The following is a 22,085-nucleotide window of genomic DNA, read 5'->3' as shown; positions in this document are numbered from 1 at the left end:
CATCCTAGATGTTTTTAGAAGTTACGACGATTTCAGTCAGTTTACTAGCCAAACTGGCCAGTGGAATTGAAAACCACTAGCCAAAACTGAATTTCTACTAGTCTGTGGCTAGTGGGCTACCATTAGTGTTGAGTCCTGGGAAACAATGACTTAAAATGGGTCTAATGTTTACAAAGGGAGAGAACACTTACAATGAAACTGTAGCAAACTAGACTTATTCCCCTGGGAGAATCAAGAGTATGAAAACTTTAAAACTATTCCTTTTTCAATCAAAACTTTGTTTCCCTTAACTTGAATTTTTTCAGTAGAATGTACAGAGTAAGACATTATTTAGAGAGGGTGACAAACTTCCAGGTTTCATTGATGGTCCCATGGCCCTCTGTCTAAAATTATAGCTTAGTATGAGATTTAACAACAATTGAAATTATATGAATGAATTAAAAATATAAAAATGATGGTAGTACAGTACTGCATGACTATTGTGGCAATTAGAAAAAGAGAAACAAGGAAAGCAGATACTGGACAGTAGGACAAGAATGGTCCATAAATTAAAATTATTCATTAAAATAAGCTGCTTCAAAGTTGTGAAGGAGTTACAGATGTTTTGCAACTTGTATTTGTGCAAGGCTTCATTAGATTAGGCCCTGCAGATTCAAAGTGCAAACAAGATGTTGAAAGAGTAAGTAACAACAATACAATCCTAATACCCTCGATTCATCTAGGGATTGGAAAACAAGGGCATACATTTGGACCTTAGTTATTTAGGTATTCAGTTACAGATCTGGAGATTTCCAAGCAGGCGAAACCACAAAGTTAAGCTTACAAGCTTATTCATTCAGTTGAATATTTTTATAGAAACTGTGCGGTATAAATTTAAATTTAATAATAATAATAATAATAATAACAAGTAGGCTGATGCCATAGGAGTTACATCCTTCATTATTGTACTTTATCTTATATTTCTTTCAAATGACTACCAACTGTTTCAAAATTAAAAGTACATAAATTTTCCCTTTTAATTTGGTTTAACAGCTACAACTACATATATTTGTGACTTCCATCATGAACAGTACTGGGAGCGATGGCTACAAAAGTCTGAAAATGGGTTGACTGACAGCAGGGAAGAGGTCCTGACATTGCTACACAACATTGCAAAATCATCAACAGAAGAGTTGTTTGAAAAAAATTTCTTTCCTTAAGGAGAGTGCACTTTGGCTGGCTAATCCTGGCAAGCTCAAGAATTGATTTGAAAAAACTTGGCCCATCGAGTCTGAGGTGAGAAATGAAATATTGCACACAGCACACAGTTTTCCACTTATCTGTGATACACCGTAACTATGGAGAGAAAGAAAGCTTGCCTCTGCAAGCCTAATTACCTCTTTTTTACCTGACATGCACTACCTTGTCTAACTTATTCATGTATAATCATGAATTGATGCTGACTGAGCTGCTAACATGCATCAGCACCAGTTCACTTTAAAGTTAGAGTTTCCTTTAATTTGTTTTACATTACAGCAATGGGTGTGGGCATTCGGGCAAGACAGATTTATGTTGAGTATCAACACCAACAATGGCATTGAATGACAGAATGAGTCCTTGAAATACTAGTACCCGAACTACCAAAATAACAACCTCAGAGGAATGATTACAACACTTGTGGAGGAATTTTTTATCTGACAAATACAGAAGGTACGTGTAGATACTAATGCAGTTAGCAAATTCCAAAAATTCTCATGCTCATTGTATGGATTAAGGTGGGTCCAACCTTTTATCGGCACATTCCTGCAGGTATACTTTGATGGATCAATATTACCACTCTTTATCAGTTGATGCTATAGTACTGGTACCAAACAAATGTACAATCCTTGCTTAAAACTTACAAGAATTTTTTTGGCATAACAGGTTACCATAGCAACAGTATAACCTGTGGAAAACACTCCTCATTTTAGCTTTCAGTTGTAATAACTAGAAAACAAGCTCAGTGACCCGTTTTTATTATCAGTTTGTCATCAGTATGCTAAATTGCACCTTAAATTTTATATTATTTACGATGGTTCTGAATCCACTCCCAATCTTTTTTAAACTTTTTAAGTTACATCTTAGCATACTGATTACAGTTCAATTATAATAAAAAACTCGTCTTCGAGTTATAACCAATTAAAGCTTTAGGTTACACTGTTGTTAACCTAGTATGCCAAGAAAATGATCATAATTTGTTAAACAAAGCATCAACTGATAGAGTAGTACTATTGTTCCAGCAAAGTAAATGTGCTGGAAATAGGTTTGAGCTACTCAGCGCACTGTGTGAAGTTTCTATTTTTCCTATTTTTTGGCCTGCCCCCTATTTTCCCCTATTTTTTTCATGAACTTCCTAGTTTTTCCTAATTTTTAGGGTTTTACTAGGTACAACGAAACATTTTGAAATATTTGAAATAAAATTGCCAATAAAATTGATAAATTCTACAAAAACTAAAACTTCATGTCAAAAAAGACCAGTTTGAAGCCTTTGAGTGATTTTCTTCTGAAACTCGAGCCCAGAGTTCCTCAGTCCTTTTGCTAAAAGAGCAAATTAAAACAGTATAGTGTTGGACTTTTTGGTTAGTGATGTTCAAAAGTCATGGTTAGCTTTTATTGTAAGGCAGACATATATTTGGTGACAGTGAACTTTGATATTGTTTTGGTTTGTCAAAAAATTATTGTTGCTTGTAATTCTCACAGTTTTAAAGGACTAATGACTTAAATTAAAGGCATCTTGTGATGTATCTGATGAAATTTGGAATCTGGTAATTGCTGTAGGATGAGTTGTGCGTGGTAACATAGGTAATAACACTTGTTTTTGTTTATACGGCAATGCATTGTGGATGAATGCCATGGTGCCTGTTGAATATTAAAGCTTGGGTTGTGGAACAGAGTTGCTGTTGGGAGTGTTAAGAGGATAGAACTCAAACAAATCCTCCTATTTTTTCCTATTTTGGGGTGAGAATTCCTATTTATTTCCTATTTTTTGGCCTCTGTCATTCCTATTTTCTAAGTGTCATTTGCCACTTGACACCCTGTTAATGTAACAAATCTGAAACATTTGAAAGTCAGATATCACTATTAACATTACAAACAGCACACCAAAAAGCTGTTTATTTTCCAGGTATGCGGAGCTCAATACAAGGTGCAGTGAACAGTACAGGTGTTACAACTTAGATGTGCCAAAATACTTGCACAATAAACCCAGACCATTTGTTAACCATTGCAGACAACGGATAAGATCAGCTGATGAAGTAGAACCCCAGCACCTTAAGGAAGTTTGTACCGGCACAGAAGTTGGTCAATTCTAAGTGAGATCACTCTCAAGAAACACAGGAACAACCTGTCTTTTGGTGCTGGGGATGTAATGTTACAATGTAACTGTCCTGATTTTTGCCACACTGGGCTCCTATGCAAGCTTTTTTTACAATTTTTAACTACTACCCAAAATGGCAGTGGGGTACATTGCTAGAAAAATATCCTGAAAACCCTTATCTATCGCTAGACAAAGAGCATGTGTTTGCTGATTGTACTAAATACAAAACTAATGAAGAAAATGACAACGTTCTTGATCAAAACATACCAGAAAATCAGCAAGTTGACAAAGCAGTAGTCTCACACCAGAAAATGAAAGGTATTGAGAGCCAAATCAAGCAAGAGGCAATAATATGTAGGTAGAAACTTTTAAAAGGACTAACATCTCTGACATACAATATTGAAGATGTAAGTGCCCTCAAAGAATGAAAGTTCTCTTGAAATCTTACACAGTAAGTTCACAACTTTTCAAACTGTCCATGTAAAGGAAAACTCGTCGCAAACATTGTTTAATCAACTCCAAACATTCTTTGGAAATTACCTTCCATTACCAGTACCTGGGTACCCCAAGAAAAGAAGATTTCAGAACAGAGTTGGAGAATTTGCATTAATGATGCAAAAACAATATGAAGTTCAAGTCCCTGTTAACAGCATGCTGGCCAAGAGGTCCAAAACAAAGAGGACTCTTGAACGAAAGAAAGAATCCAAACATCCCTCTTCACCCAAGAAACGATGCACTGAAGATTAGAACCAGTATGTCCAAAATGAAACTAAAACAAGCAAGGATCCATATGCTGCTCTAAGGAAAAATAAACAGAAATATTTACCTTTTGGTAACAATAATGAAAAGGAGGAAACCCTGATTCATGCTCTCCACGCAACTAGCACATAAAAAAGATGCACTTCTCTTTTTCTCCCAAAGTTATCTATTTTTTTGCTCTTTGGAGTATTCACACAAAATGTTTAACGTGTGATAGGCAGAAAAAAATTAATCAACTACATTTCATCCCTACAGACCTGTTTTGTGGTTGCCCACTCATCGGGGGATTTTATGTAAATTATTGTGGCTATGATATCATGTTTCAGTTTCCCAAGGAATTGTTCACGCGTGCTGTAAGGCATAGCTGGACAGACTACATTGGGCATTTAAGTGTAGTAATCTTAGTTATGGGCAACAAAAGTTTACTTCAGGACATGCTCCTGAGCCCTGCTAGTTTCTTGTGTAAATTATGCATGATAGAATGCGACGTGAGGTGAATGTACACCCAAAGATGAGAAAAAGGACACAGCTCATTAATTTTACTCCTACAATCTGTGTGTTTTAGTTTTGCACACCAAGATGAAACTAGCTGTAAATTGCCATGAACAAATAGACAAGAGTGAAAAAAAAAAACAAGTTGAAAATAGAAAAACTGTAGGATACTTGTGGAACACTGTTTAGGTTGTTACATGGTCTTACATGTTATTCCATAGTTGGGGGAAAAAAGTGATTCTTATCGTATAATTTTTGACACAATAAAGGTTCCAATTGCAACATTAAATCAATGAAAAGTGCAAGTGCCTTCAAATTTAATATTCACTCACCATTTCATCTTTTTTCTTATCCACTGAGTTTTTAAGTGCCATTAGCACATTGGACATGGTTTCCCCTGGTATTCCATGGTCAGTAGTCCTTTATTTTGGTGATACTTTCCAGTTGATAAATAATTATTAGTTAAATCAGTTTTGCACTTCTCAAACGCATCAGCTTTTATATTATATGATCAAATACTCTTGACAGTGAATGTTTTTGGTCAGACTATGGTTGACTGTGAACCATCCCTTACCAAAACCACATATATTTTACATATACCTGCTACATATGTATGTGACATATATGTTACATGTATGTGACATATATGTCAGATACATGTAACATATATGTCACATATGTGTCACATATATGTCACACATGTGTCAAATGTAGGAATTTGGAACCTATGTGCAGTTATGTGACATATAAAATTATGTGGACATATAGATTTTACACAAATAAATAAAAAATATATGCAACATATATGTGACATGCATTTGACATATATGTGACAAAAAGTATTAATGGCAGCTAGCTATTAATTGTGAGATATGTTGTGGTTGCTCCCGCACAGAGCGACCTAATTTTTTTCTAGTTTTAAGTTGCTAAATTTGTACTTCTAACAGTTCTCAATGGAAACAACTAAAATGATTATAGTAGAAGAATGACAGAATGATTAAAAATTTATTTCAATTGAAGTTAATTAAAGAGACTGTGATTACAATCATGTATTTCAAGAAAGATTTAAATACAGTAGAAATTTAAAATTGGTTTGCATTCAATATATAGTTACAAGTAATAAAGTTCATCTTATTGTCTTGCTGTTTTGGGAATGCCTCTCCTGCTTCCGGTATATTTGGTTTTTCTCCTGCTTCTGGCTATGTTGTTTGTTTTTGTTGATTCTGCAAGTTGAAATTGAGAGATTTCTTCTCAATTTTGACTGAACACTCTTAGGAGTGAAGGGCTTGATTACAGTTAAATAATTGATTTTTTATAAAATTAAATTCTTGTTGTAACTGTAATAATTAATTGCAATTAAGTTATCCCAAACTACAGACTAAGCAGCTGCTTGTCTTTTTTTGCTGGCTTGCAGCTAATGCCAAACGCGACTAAAATAACCCTGAAACCTTTAGCCTAATGATAGATTTATTTCATTGTAAAGCATAAGCTTAAGAAACTGTGGCATGCAAGTGACTGATTTGTTCCAAATATCGCAATTTGTACTCACCACAAACTTTCAGAATCCGTAGTTTTATAAATGGCAACTTGACCCTTATACCGGCCAGTCGATAACTGTTGTCCCTTCTTTTAACTTCATGGCGCCAAGGACTTCCTTTTCATTTACAACTTGCTGCAAGTTGGTTATTTTCTTTGGAGAATAGCAGACAGTTTTAACTTTTTCATCATCAGAAGATTGGAGGTTACAGCTAAAGTAGTTTGTTGAAGTAATTTTTTCACTGTTCTTACTGTTGTTGATAAATGTACAAATCCTTCAAGCATTGTTTCTGCAAAATAAATAATGAATGAATGTTTCATTTTGGCCATTTACGTAAATATACACTGTACAATTTGATAGATAATTTCGTCATTGACTTCTTGAGCATGATCAATATACTACAGACAAACAAGATACAATTTGGTGGATTCTTTCAAGATTTCAAGAGTTAATTAAAGACAAAAAGAGAGATTTTTCCATTAGGAGACAAAAGCAAAAACTGCACTTAATTGTAACAATTACAATACAAAACAATGACTTGGTTTCTCAACATTTAGGGAGAGAAATAATACAGCCCAACAATGAGTACTTGCATAAACATTTTTAATAGTGAATCTTTTGTTCGCTGTAATTTTTCATGTTCACCCGGCAAGTAGTAATCAGGGCTTGACACATGATCTGGAAATACATGACATTAAAGAAGGAAGTCTATCTTAGTAAAATGATTTTGTAATTACCAGTATGTGCATCACATAATTTTTCATCTCCAACTTAAAATAGAAATACTCCTTTAATTGTTGTTACCCATAAGGGTCACCAGCATTCAATTTCTCTATACAACAAACATTAAGTAGAGTAGACATCTATATTTATACAGGATAGCCCCTTCAGTGTAGTAAACACTGGTATCAATGGGGTCCTACCCTTACCAAAAAAGATAGCCTTGAAGTATACTTTAAGTATATTAGAAGTATACTGCATCAAGAGTGGTTATACTGCAATCATACTTTAATAATACTTCAATAGTAATGTACTTACTTAAGTACATTTGTAGTACCCTTTCTGAAGTACACTTTAAGTATACTGCTCAAGTGAAAGTCATTTGCTTTGTTGTTGATGTAGGGTACAAGTATACTTAAGTATACTGCTCAAGTGAAAATCACTTTCTTTGTTGTTGATGTAGGGTAAGAGTACACTTTAAGTATACTGCTTAAGTGAAAATCATTTTCTTTGTTGTTGATGTAGGGTACAACCCTTGCAAACTGAATTCCCAGTTTTCTAGGAATTCCTAGGAATTCTCAAACATTCCCAACTATGCAAATAAGCTCTGATATGAAAAGCTTGGAATTACTGGGAATTTCTGGGAAAGGAAGGTTCCAGTTTTGTGAGGACTTGGAATTCCTAGGAATTCTCAAACATTTTCAATGTGCAAACAAGCTCTGGTTTGAAAGCTTGGAATTACTGCAAATTTCTGGGAAAGGAAGGTTCCAGTTTTGTGAGGACTTGGAATTCTTAGGAATTCCTAAGACTTCTCAGCTGTACAAACTACCTTTAAGTTAAGAAGGGTGGAATTCTGGGAATTCATGGGAATTGAATTTGAAGCAAATTAAATAACCCTGAAATCCAAATAATTCCAAGAAATTATCAATACCTTGAATATGAAGGTTTTAAGACAAGGAGTAATTTTAGAGGCTTAAAACTCTAATAAATTATTGGTTCAATAAAAGACATGCTAAACAAAGTGTACCAAGAGATGTATATACCTGTACATGCTTATCATGAAATTTTTTATTTAAACTAAGTTTTAGTAAAATCTTAACATGAAAATGCATTTTTCATAAGGCAGTTACATTAAGTGTAAATTGTCAGTTTAAATCCAATGTACTCATATCACAGATTTGCTTTCTAAACTCAAAGGCCGCTTGGATTCCAAAGTCAAAAGCTTTTATTGTGATGCAAAATAAGTCTCGTGTCCGGAGATGTGCCAAAATCATGAAACATAACAAAATCATAAGCAGGGGTCAACGCTTCGGAATGTGCACATGCATTCATTTGTAGGCAAGAATTCTAACGTACTATAATCGCTTCCTTCTCGTGTACAAATGTTTCGTCGTTATGAGACGCACTTGACTCTGTTGGCACCGCTGCTAGCTCAGTGGAAGCGAAAGACTGAGGAAATTATTGAGATTGCAGTGTTGGAACGTGTCGCTGAACGCTTGTTACGATCCAACTTCGTTGATATGGGCACTGGTACATCTACTTTATTACTCTTCAACGCTATTACACATCAAGAAGGTACACTGTTGTTTCTCACCTTTGCCGTGAACACAACTCAAGTCAGTGTTTCGAGTCTGTTTCCTCGACAGCTTTCGGCCAAAAGTCTTGCATTTATAGTACGCTCGATTCTTCTCCAGATAAGCCAGCGGATTCTCTTTACAAGCCAATGACAATGCCCAAAATATACACGTGATCTTACCCGTGATTGGAAACAAAGGAAATTCCATTTGGCGCTCATCTTTGAATGTACTTTTCATCCGTTGATCGCTCGTGCGTTAAGTTATTTCTTTTCTCGACTGTTTTGCTTCATATGACATCTCTAAAGATTGGTTTTACAGTTGTTCAATGGAAAAACGAGAATAGTGTGAGTGTTGTTATGAAAATCAAGTCGTTGGCGCCGTGAAGCTAAAAGAAGGGACAACAATTATCAACTGGCCGCTCCAAGGGTCGAGGGGCCATTTATAAAGCTATGGATTCTGAAAGTTTGTGGTGAGTACAAATTGTGATGTTTGGTACGTGATTAAACCTGAGAATCGAATCGGTCACTTGCATGCCACAGTTTCTTAAGCTTACGCTTTACAATGAAATAAATCTATCAGTGAGCTAAGGGTTTCGGGATTATTTTAGTCACGTTTGGCAAGCTGTGAGCCCAGCAGAAAAAGACAAACAGCTGCTTAGTCTGCAGTTTGGGATAACTTCATCGAACTAATTATTACAGTTACAACAAGAATGTAATTAAAAAATCAATTATTTAACTGCAATTAAGCCCTTCTCTCCCAAGAATGTTCAGTCAAAATTGAGAAGAAATCTTTGAATTTCAACTTGCATTGCAGAATCAACAAAAACAAACAGCAGAGCATGAAGATGCTGCTTGACAGCTTACATTTGAATTTTTACACACAAGAGTTTTATCCAAAGAAGTTACAACCACATTAAGTTAAGTCAAACCCTGACTAAGGGAGGAGAGGATAAAATACCATTTGTGTCATCATCCCAAATGAAATGATTCTTTAAAGACTATTTTTTGATGAATAGTATTTATTGCAATAAACATAACCCAAGCTGTTGCATTTCATGAGAAAGAATCAACAGATTTTATTGACAATTTGTGTCAAACCAAATTTACTGATTCACTAGGACTATTTTAAATGAAAAGCTATAATTGAGGATAACTTTTAGAAAGTTTTTAAGAAAAGAAAAAGAAATTTCATCCTAATATTACTACATGTTGGTGTTAATATAATTTACAACAGCAAAATAACAATTAACATGTAAACCTGAGTTATAATAATAATACATAGCTTATACAGCGCAACGCTTCTCAAAGATCCAGCTGTGCTTTACAATAATAGTGAAAGAAAAATGTAGTCAATTAAGAATTAAAGTGAAATAAAAGACTAGTGAAAATTCAAAGAAAGCAAAACTACAACTGCCTAAATAAATGGGTTTTAAGTTTAGACTTAAATGTTGTCAAAAGGTCCACTTGTCATATATCATCCAGCAAGGCATTCCACAGAGTAGGAGCTCCATGAGAGTATGCTCTATATTCATATGTTTTAAGATTGCGTTTAGGTACCATTAAGAGTTTTTTCTTAGAAGATCTTAGGTTTCTATTAGGATGTACAGTCTCAACACTACACGAAGATAATAAAGACTTTATTTTACGAGGGTAACACATAATAGCATAGCTAATAAACTTGTGGCCCTCACACAAGATACAGAGGACTCAGACCATTTAATACTTTAAAACGAGAAGAAGTATCTTAAAATCAATATAGGCAGACACAGGCAGCCAATGGAGGCTTCTAAGTATCTGTTGGTGGCTGTGAGCAGGCGGGCAGCTGAATTTTGTACATACTGTAGTCTATTAATTTGTGACTGCTCTAGGCCAGATAGAAGAACATTACAATAATCCAATTTTGACAAAATAAGGGCATGAATAACTATTTCACACTGACGGTGCATGTAAATAAATTTCATTGACAACTTGAATTTTAAGTTGGGAGTTAATGCATGCATTTATTTGATATTAGTTGCCTTGCAGTTTTCCTAAAGTTCCCAGTAATTCTTAAACATTGCTAAAAATTCCTATAAATTCCAAGGAATTTCCAGCAAGTTTTTAGATTCACAGTATTTCAGGGAAGTCATTGGTGCTCTGAGTTGGAATTTTTAAGAATCCCTAGGAATATTCTTTGGAATTCCAAGTCCTGTTGGCTATAAACATGGAATTTTTGGGCATTTCTAGGTTTTTGGGGGAATTTCTAAGCTTTTTTGGGAATTCCAAGATCCAGTTTGCAAGGGAAGTGCACTTTAAGTATGCTGCCATTCATTCATAATATCTTGAATACATTCAAGATATTATGAATGAATATCTGTACTAGTCAGTTTGCCACAAGTGGTTTTACTCGTGAAGTATGCTGAGAGTGCACTGCAAAATTTTCAGTACCTTTCAAGTATACTTCAAGTATACTTTTGGATGTTCCATTTTCAGGTGGGAACAAGTATATTACAAATATACTTTTAGTAGCTCTGTAAACTATACTTCAAGTCTACTGAAAGTATACTTTGTGTATCTTTTTTGCTGTACTCTTTGATTACAGAAGTAGTGTACTAAAAGTGTACTTATTTTACCCACCCATCCCACCCCAGGGGAGGACATCCAACACACAGTAATCTCGTGCGTGGGAAATTAACGTCTCCTGCCCCTAACCCTGCAGGAGACGGGACCTCCATTTATTCGTCCCTATCCAAGAAGACTAGAATATCTAATCATTTCTTAACGTTATAGAAAGGTAGCATATTCTTCTCAATTTTTTTAAGACCCTGAGTGTTGGTCCAGCCGGGGCTCAAACCCTCGACCTCCCGCACAATAGTCCAGCGCTCTATCCATTGAGCTAACCGGGAGGCGGTTAAGGTCAATGGATAAAGATTAAGGTTATAACAATAACAAATAATCATCAACTAAAAAAGCTCGTGATTGTCCAAAAAAATTCTCCTTGTTAGCACCCTAGGAAATCTATGGAAAACATCAGGGTGTCAAGTTCTTATTTTTTAATATTTTTTGGCCTGCCTCCTATTTTTTCCAATTTGTTTAGGGTTTTACTAGGTACACAGAAACATTTTGAAATATTTTAAATGAAATTGCCATTAAAATTGATAAGTTCAACAAAAACTGAGACTTCATGTCAAAAAAGACCAGTTTGAAGCTTTTATGAGTGACAATTAAAGGTCTGTGCACTGTAAAGAAGGCAGTCAGGTTTTATGATCCAGTTAATAGTCAACCTGAGAACATTGCAATCACAAAAGGATTGAAGAGATCAATCAGCTCACACTACATTAATCAGGCACAACCAAAGGCAGAAAAACTTGATGAGAGGAGGAGGGAGGAAGCTGAGCAAAAGAAGGAGCATGGCAGAAAAAATGCAGAAAGCTAAAAAAGAGATGGCTAAATCAAGACAGTCCCTCCAAGATAGTGAGAGGATACTCTGATGTGAGAGGAAGAAGTAGTAAAAGCAGACTTGAAAGCAACTGATGAATTAATGAGTCATGCAACATCAAAACTACATGATACCCTTTCAGCAACAACTGTCAACAGATAAACTGTTAAATTAAATGTAGCCACAATGATGCTTAACACTTCTAAGACCAAGCAAGACCAAGCAATGCAAAGCTTGGAAAAAAATAGGACAAAAGAGAAAATTGTTGACTGACAAACGGCACAAACTGTTAGAAAAGGCCAGGCCCTCAACAGCAAATGCTGCCAAAAAAAACCAGCAAATCTAAGGTTACCCAATCTGCTAAAAGAGCGAAAACAGTATAGTGTTGGACTTTTTGGCTGTTGATGTTCAAAAGTGGGGGTTGGCTTTTATTGTAAGGCAGACATACATTTGGTGACGGTAAACTTTGATATTGTTTTGGTTTGTCAAAACAGTTATTGTTGCTTATCATTCTCACAGTTTTAAAGGACTAATGACTTAAATTAAAGGCATCTTGTGATGTATCTGATGAAATTGGAATGGAATATGGTAATTGTTGTTGGATGAGTTGTGCTTAGTAACATAGATGGTAACACTTGCTTTTGTTTATACAGCAATGCATTGTGGATGTATGTTTTGGTGCCTGTTAAATATCAAAGCATTGGGTTGTGGAACAGAGTTGCTGTTGGGTCAGTGCTGGGAGGATAGAACTCAAAGAAATCCTCCAATTTTTTTACTATTTTGGGGTGAGAATTCCTATTTATTAATTTTTTTTTTTCTTTTGGGCCATTGTCATTCCTATTTTCTGACTGTCAGTTGTCACTTGACACCCTGGAACATGCATATTGATCTAAGGGTGTAAAAGGTTAAAGAGATAAGTTATTACCAGTGTTATTACCAAGTTATTACCAGTGTTATTACCAAGTTATTACCAGTGTTATTACCAAGTTGACATGCTGGTAAATTCTCAGAGACTATTGTTCAAAAATGTATAACAAACAGACAGAAGAATTTATGGTTTGATCATAAACCTCCAAACCTTTAACTGCAGAATCCTGTGTTGAGGCAGAAGTGGTTGGAACTGCAGGAGCCTGCCTTCTTTTTGTCAGTTCCTTCTTTTTTTTTTTCATTCTTTTCCTTTTTAGGCAGATGTGTTGGAGCAGGGTGCTGTGGCTGTGCCAGTGCATGGATTAGCCTTGACTCCTGAATTAATTTGATTTCCATGCCCAAGTGATTTTCTACCAAAAGAGGGCAATTGTTTCAATTAGTTCATACTTTTTCAACATACCCATGTGTGGCTAATCTATCTGTGAGCCCTAAACATTTATGATTTTTTGGGGGTTTCCAGCATACTATTTAATTTATTTAAAACTTTTTGGACAACTAGTATGTCAACTGACGATGTCCATAGCTGGGAGATCATCCGAAAAATGAATATATGGCCTTCATAAGCAACTATGAAATTTTAGAAATTTTATTACATATCAAACTATTGTATCAATGTATTAGGGCATGAAAATGTCAAAAAATTAAGATCAGGGCTTTGAACTATATGCACAGATACTTAGACATGAATATTGATATACTGGTTATAATTATATTCACCCTAACATCAGTATGCATTCTCTATAATTATTTTTTTCTTCAGATTTCTTTAGCTACTAACTAGGTGAATTGGCTAACAATTGAAAGTCTCTTTCATTGCTGGTCATTTCCATTATTCTCATGAGCATAATGTTTAATTCAGAAAGATGCTGTAGAGAGTATTAGATGGCAGTCACTCTTGAAGGTTAGAGGGTTATAAACAAAGGGGCTATAACCAAACTAATTTTTTTACCTCATAACATCAGTATGCATATTCTCAATACTGTTTCTTATACATTTTATAAGGTGCTGACAAGGAGAATATGTTTAACAATAAAGAGCTTCTTCTGTTGATGATCATTTCCTATATTCCAGTGACAGTCTTACTGTTTGATTCAGGGGTGATATTGTAAGGAGAAATTAGATACTGGTCAATCTTAGGGGTGAATGGGTAAAATGGCACATGAAGTGAAAACAAAGGATGCTTTAAAGTAGCTGTAGTATCATCATTGTAACGTGACATGTTAAGGAGTAATCACAACACCTTTTATCAAGGAAAGAAACAAAAACAGCATGGAAGATACCATCCACTGAAGAGTCGAAACCATTTTGAGCAGCCTTTTAGATTGTTTCAGGTATTCTTTGGGTTTTCAATTTAAAAACAAACACTTCAAATACTAGCTGAGTTATCAATAAAAGTTTATTCAGGATGCATGAGTCTACCAGTCTAGTAGTAGATGTACCCTAATACAATCTGCAATACACTACATTCACTGAAACTGAAGGGTTCTACAAAAATAACCTGTGCTGCACTAATCACACCAAAAAATCAATAAACGCATGGATATTTTACAGAGTTGTAAAACAAAATTACATCAAATAAGAAAAAAGACAGCAGTCAAACCTAAGACTGACTGACCCAGAATGACTTACATTTTTTTGCTTAAATAATCCAAAACTACTGTGATGCCACGCAAACCTTTTCAACTTGCTGTCAGAATATTAATTTCTGACTAGGCTGTTCCCATGTCAATCAAATATCAGAAATTACATCTTTCAGAATTGAGGAAACACAGAGAGAGAGAGAGATGAAAAGGCACTTTTGTAACCTGGTAAGGCACATTTGTAACCCATGTGACACATTGGTAACTTACATGTGGCACATTGGTAACTAATATGACACTTTCGTAACATTACAACTTTAATGTACTTTTTCCTGTCTTTCTTTGTTATAGTACCGTATCAGTCCTGGGTCAGTATGATAACTGAGGCCAGGTCCACCTGCAATCAGGTCATCTGTTTCAAAGCCTCCTCTTGGGCCTTAGGTTGCCTTAGATTGCCTTATGACGCCTAAAGTCGCTATTGGTTATGCAATGGTATAAGGGTTCCACCTTGAAACGTCAGTCTCCATCACTGACAACAGTCCTTCTCAGGACTACACTCACCCAACACTACACTTTCACATGTTACCCCAGAGTTCAAACCATTTACTACACACAATACTGATGTAGGAAATATGACAATGTACACTCTTCCTTTTTCTTCCTCAGACAGCCATCTGTTTCAACTAAACTTCTGTCTTGTAGTCTTGTTTTTTATTGTGATAAAAGTTGACCAAAAGGTTGACGATGTGTAACATCAGCAGGGAATCGTAAATATAAAAATATGGATCACAGGAAAAAAAGATAAACGACTTTGACTGCAATAGTTACTCTTATTGTGAGTTGTTACTGAATCAAATCAAACCTACAGTTCCGGATCATCAACATATTTAACAGAATAGAAAGATATTCTGGAAAAAGGCTCAATTCTTGCTACTCACTATAATTAAGAGTAAAAATTAACATCATCCAAAGTTAATTGGACTGAACGAAAGCTAAAGTTTAGACACTTTACTTACCCAGATTATAAGATTGACAAAAGTAGGCCATTTCTCCAGCATAAACCCCCGTAAACGCCTTATAGACCTACACTAGCTACTTCCACCACTGTGCAATTCGACCGAATTTGAACGTTAGAACTTCGTAACTCGATGAACCTACATAGTATATGAATCTTTTTCTATCTTAAGATGTTGATACTCTTTTCGCACATTTCATCTTCGTCTGTTTGATGATTAACATACATGTATAATCCCCTTCTATGCTGAGAAAAACCTTTTTTCATAAAAAATTAATTAGGATAGGCCGATACCGATTGCAAATATTCGACACTAGAGATACTGAGGTCGGATCGGAAAATACCGTTACTTGCGAAAATATCTGTGCCTCTGATACTGCACGTGACCTATCCGCGCCTTGTCTCACGCTAGCAACCAATCGCTGACAAGGAGTATAAAAAACTGTCGGACTGGGATTGAGCAATGGGCACCGCAGTGTACCAGTCTAGGTAATGGCGTGTGAGCACTGCAAGAGTAAATTCATTGACGACCAGGAGATTAGACTTGAGTACGTCCTTCATCCAATATCGAGGAAAAACGCTGTTAGAACATTGCTTGCAGAGCCGCACAATCAAATTCAATAGACGTAAGCGTGCTCAAAATCTCGATAGTGCACGCTGATAGCGTCAGCAAATCGCTTCGCCAGAAATTTTTTTTTTCGCGCGAGCGGCCATTGTTAGCGCGGCGAAAAATAATATATTTCGCGACAATAATGGATACAAACAAAAACTCGGCCTACTAGTCCGGAAACGAAGACAATGTTTCGACCTTTTCCCTTGGGCTAGAGCTCTTAAATGAGGCAGAAAAGGAAAAATAAAACAAAACGGAAATGGAGACTCGCCGTCAGCGCCGTCACGATTCGCTTCAGCTGATATTGTTGTCCGTTTTTCGCGTCGGATTTGATGCACAATTCCACAAGCTATGTTCTAAAACAATTGGTTCGTGCTTTCAGCTGTGTACCATCGAGTTATGGAGCAAGTGGGAAGTTTGGAGAGCACGAAAGAAGCTAGGGTTCCCCTTGGCTATCGCCTCCGGCAACTCTTACGCTTCTTTCGTGCTCTCCAAACTTCCCGCGTGCTCCATTTAACAATTGGTTCATGCTTTAGCGTGCACTATCGAGTTATGGAGCACGCGGGAAGTTTGGAGAGCTCGAAAGAAGCGTAAGAATTTCCCGAGGCGATAGCCGAGGGCAACTCTAGCTTCTTGAGTGCTCTCCAAACTTCCCACGTGCTCCATAACTCGATAGTGCACAGCTGAAAGCGTGAACCAATTGTTTAAGAACATAACCGGTGGAATTGTGCATCAAATGCGACGCGAAAAACGGACAACAATATCAGTTAAAGCGAATCGTGACGGCGCTGATGCCGAGTCTCCTTTTCCTTTGTTTTTCTCTTTTTCTGCCTCATTTAAGAACTCTAGCCCATGGGAAAAGGTCGAGACATTGTCTTCGTTTTCGGACTAGCAGGCCGAGTTTCTGTTTGTATCCATTATTGTCGCGAAATGTATTATTTTTCCCCGCACTAGCAATGGCCGCTCGCGCGAAAAAAAAATTTCTGGCGAAGTCGGATTTGCTGACGCTATCAGCGTGCACTATCGGGATTTTGAGCACGCTTACGTATAATGAATTTGATTGCGCGACTCTGCTAGCTATGTTCTAAAACTCGATAGTGCACGCTAAGGCATGAACCAATTGTTAATTATAAAATAGCGCGCGCTATTCCTATCTAATTCCTATTGCGTCAACATGGACAAAATCTTTCTGTACACACGGCCGTGCTCGATAAAATGACGTGTGTAGTTTCAAAATAGCTGCAAAATTTCCGTCCTGTGAGTTCCTTAAGTTGAAGTTTCGGAAAGCGATATTAGTAAATCAAAGACCAACCAAACTTTTCTTGGGCTTTCGACCTTCCCGCAAGTAGTCAAGCCAACAAGCACTACGAAAACGAAACACAACAGGCCCGTTTCCCGAATTTATCGGAACAGTAGCTGGAGAAAATTTTTGCTGAACGACATTCAGCAAGAACTAAGAAGACTAAAAATTGGTCTGTGGCGACTTTTAAAGGTAAACGTCTCTGTTGATGACGTTTTTTTGGTTACATTTGTTAACTCTACCGAAAACCATTTAATTACTTAAAATCAACAAAACAATCGGAGACGCTAACATTTTCGGGCAACTTTCATTTCAAAAAACATTACAAAAACGTCATTCAGCGCCCAAATTGTTTCACGCTTTTAGCTGTGCGTGTATCGAGTTAAGGATGCACTTGGGAAGTTTGGAGAGCATTCAAGAAGCTAGAGTTGCTCTCGGCTGTGCCTCGAGCAACTCCTACGCTTCTCTCGCGCTCTCCAACTCCTCGCGTGCATCCATAACTCGATATACGCACGTTAAGCATGAAACAATTCTTAAGTATCGTATGGATTCGGAAAAACCGTATCGGCCCATCCTTAGGAAACATTATTTGATCACGTGACTTAGTCTTGTCACGTGACTTTGTTTTGTCACGTGACTCAGTTTTGTCATGTGACTGAGGTGCTGGCGCGCGTGAACATTACGCACGCTGCTCTGCTCGAGAGCCTTTACCAACTACTTGACAAAATTGAGAGATTTGGAGAATCTGTTAGCGGCTGCTTCAATGGAAACACTACTCACGTGCTTTTCCCTCGCAAAGTAGATTATAATTCTGGCCTGGAGCCTTTCCAACTCACAGCTACAGATACAGTCCGGCCTTGTGTTCATTGATCGGGTTACTTGTATTGCTGGAAGACAAATCGTCCAGGCGATGCAATTCGAAGTAAAGTGAAGGAAATTTTTTGGTAGTATCACGGTCTGTTATCCATCACAGAATAGTTAAAGCAATGATGCAACCAAACATTCATGAACCTACAAGCCCTTCTGTTTAGAAAACTAGCGTTTGTAGTTCATGAAACGGAAATTTTTAAGGCGGATACATGCTTTTCCAACAATTTTAAACTCATGGCAAATTTCTTTACTTAGAGTAACTGGCTCGATTAACGCTTTAAAGGCCTAACGCAAAAACTAAGAATCAAGTATTTCTAAGTCACTTCTTGCTCAACGTACTCCTTTTTGAGATACAATGAATATATGAAGTTCAAAAAAAAAAAATATATATATATATATGAACTTCATATATTCATTGTATCTCATTTATCACTTTCACGGGTTTATTACGAATCAACTTAACGGCCTGCTCAGGCCTGATTTTTTTCAGGTCTGATTTTCGCTATTGCATAAATAGCGCTATCTACTGCGAGGATCGTGCATCATACGTACTCCTTTTTTTTCGTTAGAAAGGAACTAACTTATGTTTTGGATGTATAAACGAGAAAATCGATGATCACAGAAGTGAACAGTTTGTTTTGAGCAACAGTACTGACACACTCGGTTAAAACTTCCACCGACTCTATATCTCTAATAGTTCTGAGAAACTCTGTTTACCATCTTAACCCGCTCAAAGAGACCATCAGGTTGTTGTTTGGTTAAAGGGGGTAAGTTTCTAAAGAAACTGTGCTGCTGCATCAGTGGGGGAAACAAGTTCATTTGTTTCTATCAACTAGGTTGAAGTTGTAAATTGGCCACTGTAAAGAGTTAGAATGCTGACGTATAGAGCGTTAGCCCTTCGTCAGAGTGAAAGGGCTAACGCTTGAAACGTCAGCTCTTTAACTCTACGGTGATATAACCAAATTACATTGTCTGTTTGGTTTGTCAGTCTTTACATTGTGGCTTTCTACTTCTCTCTTTTCTGCTTTTTTCATACTTTAACCGATTCACAATCTGTGCCAAGGTGAACTTCGATAACAGGGATTTGCCATTTTTGTCATTTTGTAAAGTAGCACTAATTTTTTGTTTTGAAATTGGGGAACCGTTTATAATATCTTGAAAGAGATGTAGCAGAATTTGAACATGCTCAGCGGCAAACAAGCCTTGGGACTTCGTAGTGGCTTCAGTAGAGGACAAAATGTCTGATGACGCACTACTTTGCTGGTCGTCTTCTTTCACTTGAAACATTCTTTTGACGCGGTTGTCAATCGTCTCTTCTTTTTCTGGTGGATTTGCTGTTTCTTTTCCCAAGTCGTCAGGTGTGCTATTGAACCGCCATTCTGCCCGGACCCTGTCATATACGCGTTTGGGAACCAGACCGCATAGTACTGGATTGCTCTGTATTTTCTGTCTAACGCAAGAAATCGTGATGTTTCGCGCAGCAATCTCCTCGGCAAACAGTGTCCGGACAGCGCTTTTTAGCTCTTCACTCCATATCTTTCTTCCCGACATCGGGGTTTCCACTTCAGTTGCTTTTGCATCGCCAGTCCCTTCCTCGTTTTCATCTTCAGTCCCATCCAGTGGTTCTAGCGAAGTATCATTTCGCATTATTCCGGATAATTTTCGTGAGGCTTTCACTGAACTTTTGCTCTTCTCGAACACTCGGTAGTACTTCTCTGCGGTTTGCTCTCGGTGAGCCATCAGGTCAGCTAGGTTGCCACTGATCTCTTTGTGTTGTTCGTGACAATGTGAGACCACACTCTTGCGATAAAGCGTGTGATGTACTGGGCCATTTACCCCTGCTTTCTTAAAAATTGACCCCAAGGCTTTAGTCATTTGGCTGGATTCCATTGGCTTTCCACACCAGGAGAGGAACATTGTCTGCTTTTCTAGAAGAGCGGCACCGGGTAGCTGGGATCGGATTTCTTTCATAAAAACTTTGATGTAGTTATACAGATGGCTCGTCAACACCACTTGTGCGGGACCATGGGTGTCCACGGTCTTATGATGTAGGACGCGAACAACGTAACGGTCGCCCTCGAGTGTGGCTCTCTCAAATTCCATGACAGTCATACATGCTACGACACCTGCGCGGTTGGCGTTATCAATCATTATTTGTGCGATCAGATAATCCCTCACAAGAGTGTACTTCTCTTGGGTTATCTGAATAGCGTGGGCCCCGCACAGTTGACCCAGAAGAATGATTGCATCTCTTGCTGCCTGGCTTCTCTCGAATGTACCTATTTTCTCGGGAGTGATGAGGGCGTTTCTATCTTCCTCCATTTTCTCCCATCTGCGTCTGTTGTTCTCGCGCTTGTATGATGCCGACCACCTTTTCAGTTTCTCACGTAAGCTGAGGACATGCTCTTTATCGAATACGACGCCGCTGGGTTGATCTGCGAGCAAAAACGAGCAATAGTGTTGCAGACTCAATAGGTATGACTTGATAGTGGCTGCGTGGTACTTCTCTGCTGCATAACGTTGAAGAAAGTTATCCCTAATTCTTTTCGTGTCCAATAAAGAGGATAGCATAAATCCTTCACCAACCACTGAAAGCACCTTGCGTAATTGGGAAACGTGTTGCTTTGCTGTCTTCCTGTCTTTCTTGCCCCCATCTGGTGAAAGAAGCCAGTCTCTAAGTGCGCTCATAGTGTTTGAAACGTCATCACCTTTAATGTTGATATTGCCAAATGCCTGGCTAGCACAGTCACACCTCGCTTCAGTTGCATCAGCCTCTTTATCGTCTGACCTACCCGAGGCGTCGTCTTCCGTTATCTCAACCTCCTCACCATCCTCGTCTACCGACAGTGCATCTTCAAAAGCTGGCCCTTGGTATCTTTCACTTTCCTGCTTCATTCTGAGGAAAATATGAGGTTGATCACGTGAGATTACCTTTGCCATTAAAAGAGCTTTATTATACTTAGGAGACGTGCGCTGTAGTTTATGAACTTTCTGCAGATGCTGAGGCAGTCGGTTAGTAGTGGTCATGCAACCTGTAAGAGGGCACCTTTTCATCTTACGGCAAGGCTTCTTTTGGCTTCTTTCTGTGTGCGCCTTTTTTAATTTTCGATTTCCAGCCGAGGCCTTTTCTTTATCCGCAAACGCGTACTTTCTGCGCAAGCCAAATCTTGATGTCGCTGTTCTCGCATACTCTTTGCTACACTTATGAACCGTTCTAAGATGTCTCGGTAGGTGAACAACCTTGCTGTTGCAGTGTGGAAACGGGCAAACCCTTTTTTGACGCTCTCTAGTGATCTTGTCGTCTTTGCTTTCCTGACAATCTTCATTATTTTTATCAATGGTACTTTCTGTATTCTTGCTATCTTCGCCCTCATTGCTAAATTCAACTTCCATTAATGACGGTTTTTCTTTTTCATCACCTTGGTCATCACTACCAATTCTCTTGTCACTCTGGTATTTTGAAGAGATTTCTTCTCGGTTATCATCCAATCTGCAGTAATCTTCACTCTTAGCGTCGCCAATCTCGTTTTCATTTTCGTTAAATGTCTCCAGTTGCGAGCACAGGGAGGCTTGATAAGTCGTCCACTGATTCCTGAGGGCAAATGCTCTTTCTTTGCACTAAAGAAAAATTAAGAAAATTAATTTTAAAATGTAAAGTATATTACCACGTGTTAGCCGTCTCGTTTTTCCAAGTATTTATACATTGCTTTCAATTGATAAAATAAGTTATGACTATACTAATAGGGTGAAAATATCATCAGCACCCTTAGTCAGTCTAATTAATAGAAACTTTGCTTTGCTGAACAACAGCAACGCTTTATTTTTTCGATCTAGTACTCTCTCCCCCCCATCATGTGGGATCCTGGAAAGCTTACCGGCCGTAGGAAAAATGGCCAGCAGCCGCAACATTCCCATCCCCCAACCAGTGAGTCTACAAGACGAACGAC

The 22,085-nt window shown here is 37.5% G+C and overlaps 1 protein-coding gene and 1 long non-coding RNA gene across 3 annotated transcripts in view; one reads left to right on the top strand and one right to left on the bottom strand.

Moving 5' to 3' along the window:
• Positions 1-1,143: 1,143 nt before the first annotated feature.
• LOC148730893 (uncharacterized) lies at positions 1,144-14,171 on the top strand. Of its 2 annotated transcripts, none has more exons than XR_016001022.1 (5): positions 1,144-1,275; positions 1,516-1,689; positions 3,143-8,888; positions 12,490-12,621; positions 13,021-14,171. It is a non-coding gene; the product is annotated as an uncharacterized LOC148730893 (long non-coding RNA). The 2 variants fall into 2 exon arrangements; XR_016001023.1 differs by having other exon boundaries at positions 9,233-12,621.
• A 3,390-nt stretch (positions 14,172-17,561) lies between these two features.
• LOC111339801 (uncharacterized) overlaps positions 17,562-22,085 on the bottom strand; it is a 41,731-nt gene continuing 37,207 nt past the window's right edge. The window contains exon 5 of the mRNA XM_088759587.1: positions 17,562-21,756. Coding sequence (XP_088615713.1) covers positions 19,123-21,756 — 2,634 coding nt within the window. The 3' untranslated portion in view covers positions 17,562-19,122. The remainder of the gene's footprint in view (positions 21,757-22,085) is intronic.

Source organism: Stylophora pistillata, chromosome 5 (assembly GCF_964205215.1).
Source record: "Stylophora pistillata chromosome 5, jaStyPist1.2, whole genome shotgun sequence".
Lineage (NCBI taxonomy): Eukaryota > Metazoa > Cnidaria > Anthozoa > Scleractinia > Pocilloporidae > Stylophora > Stylophora pistillata.
This window is presented reverse-complemented; position numbering and strand designations above follow the sequence as displayed.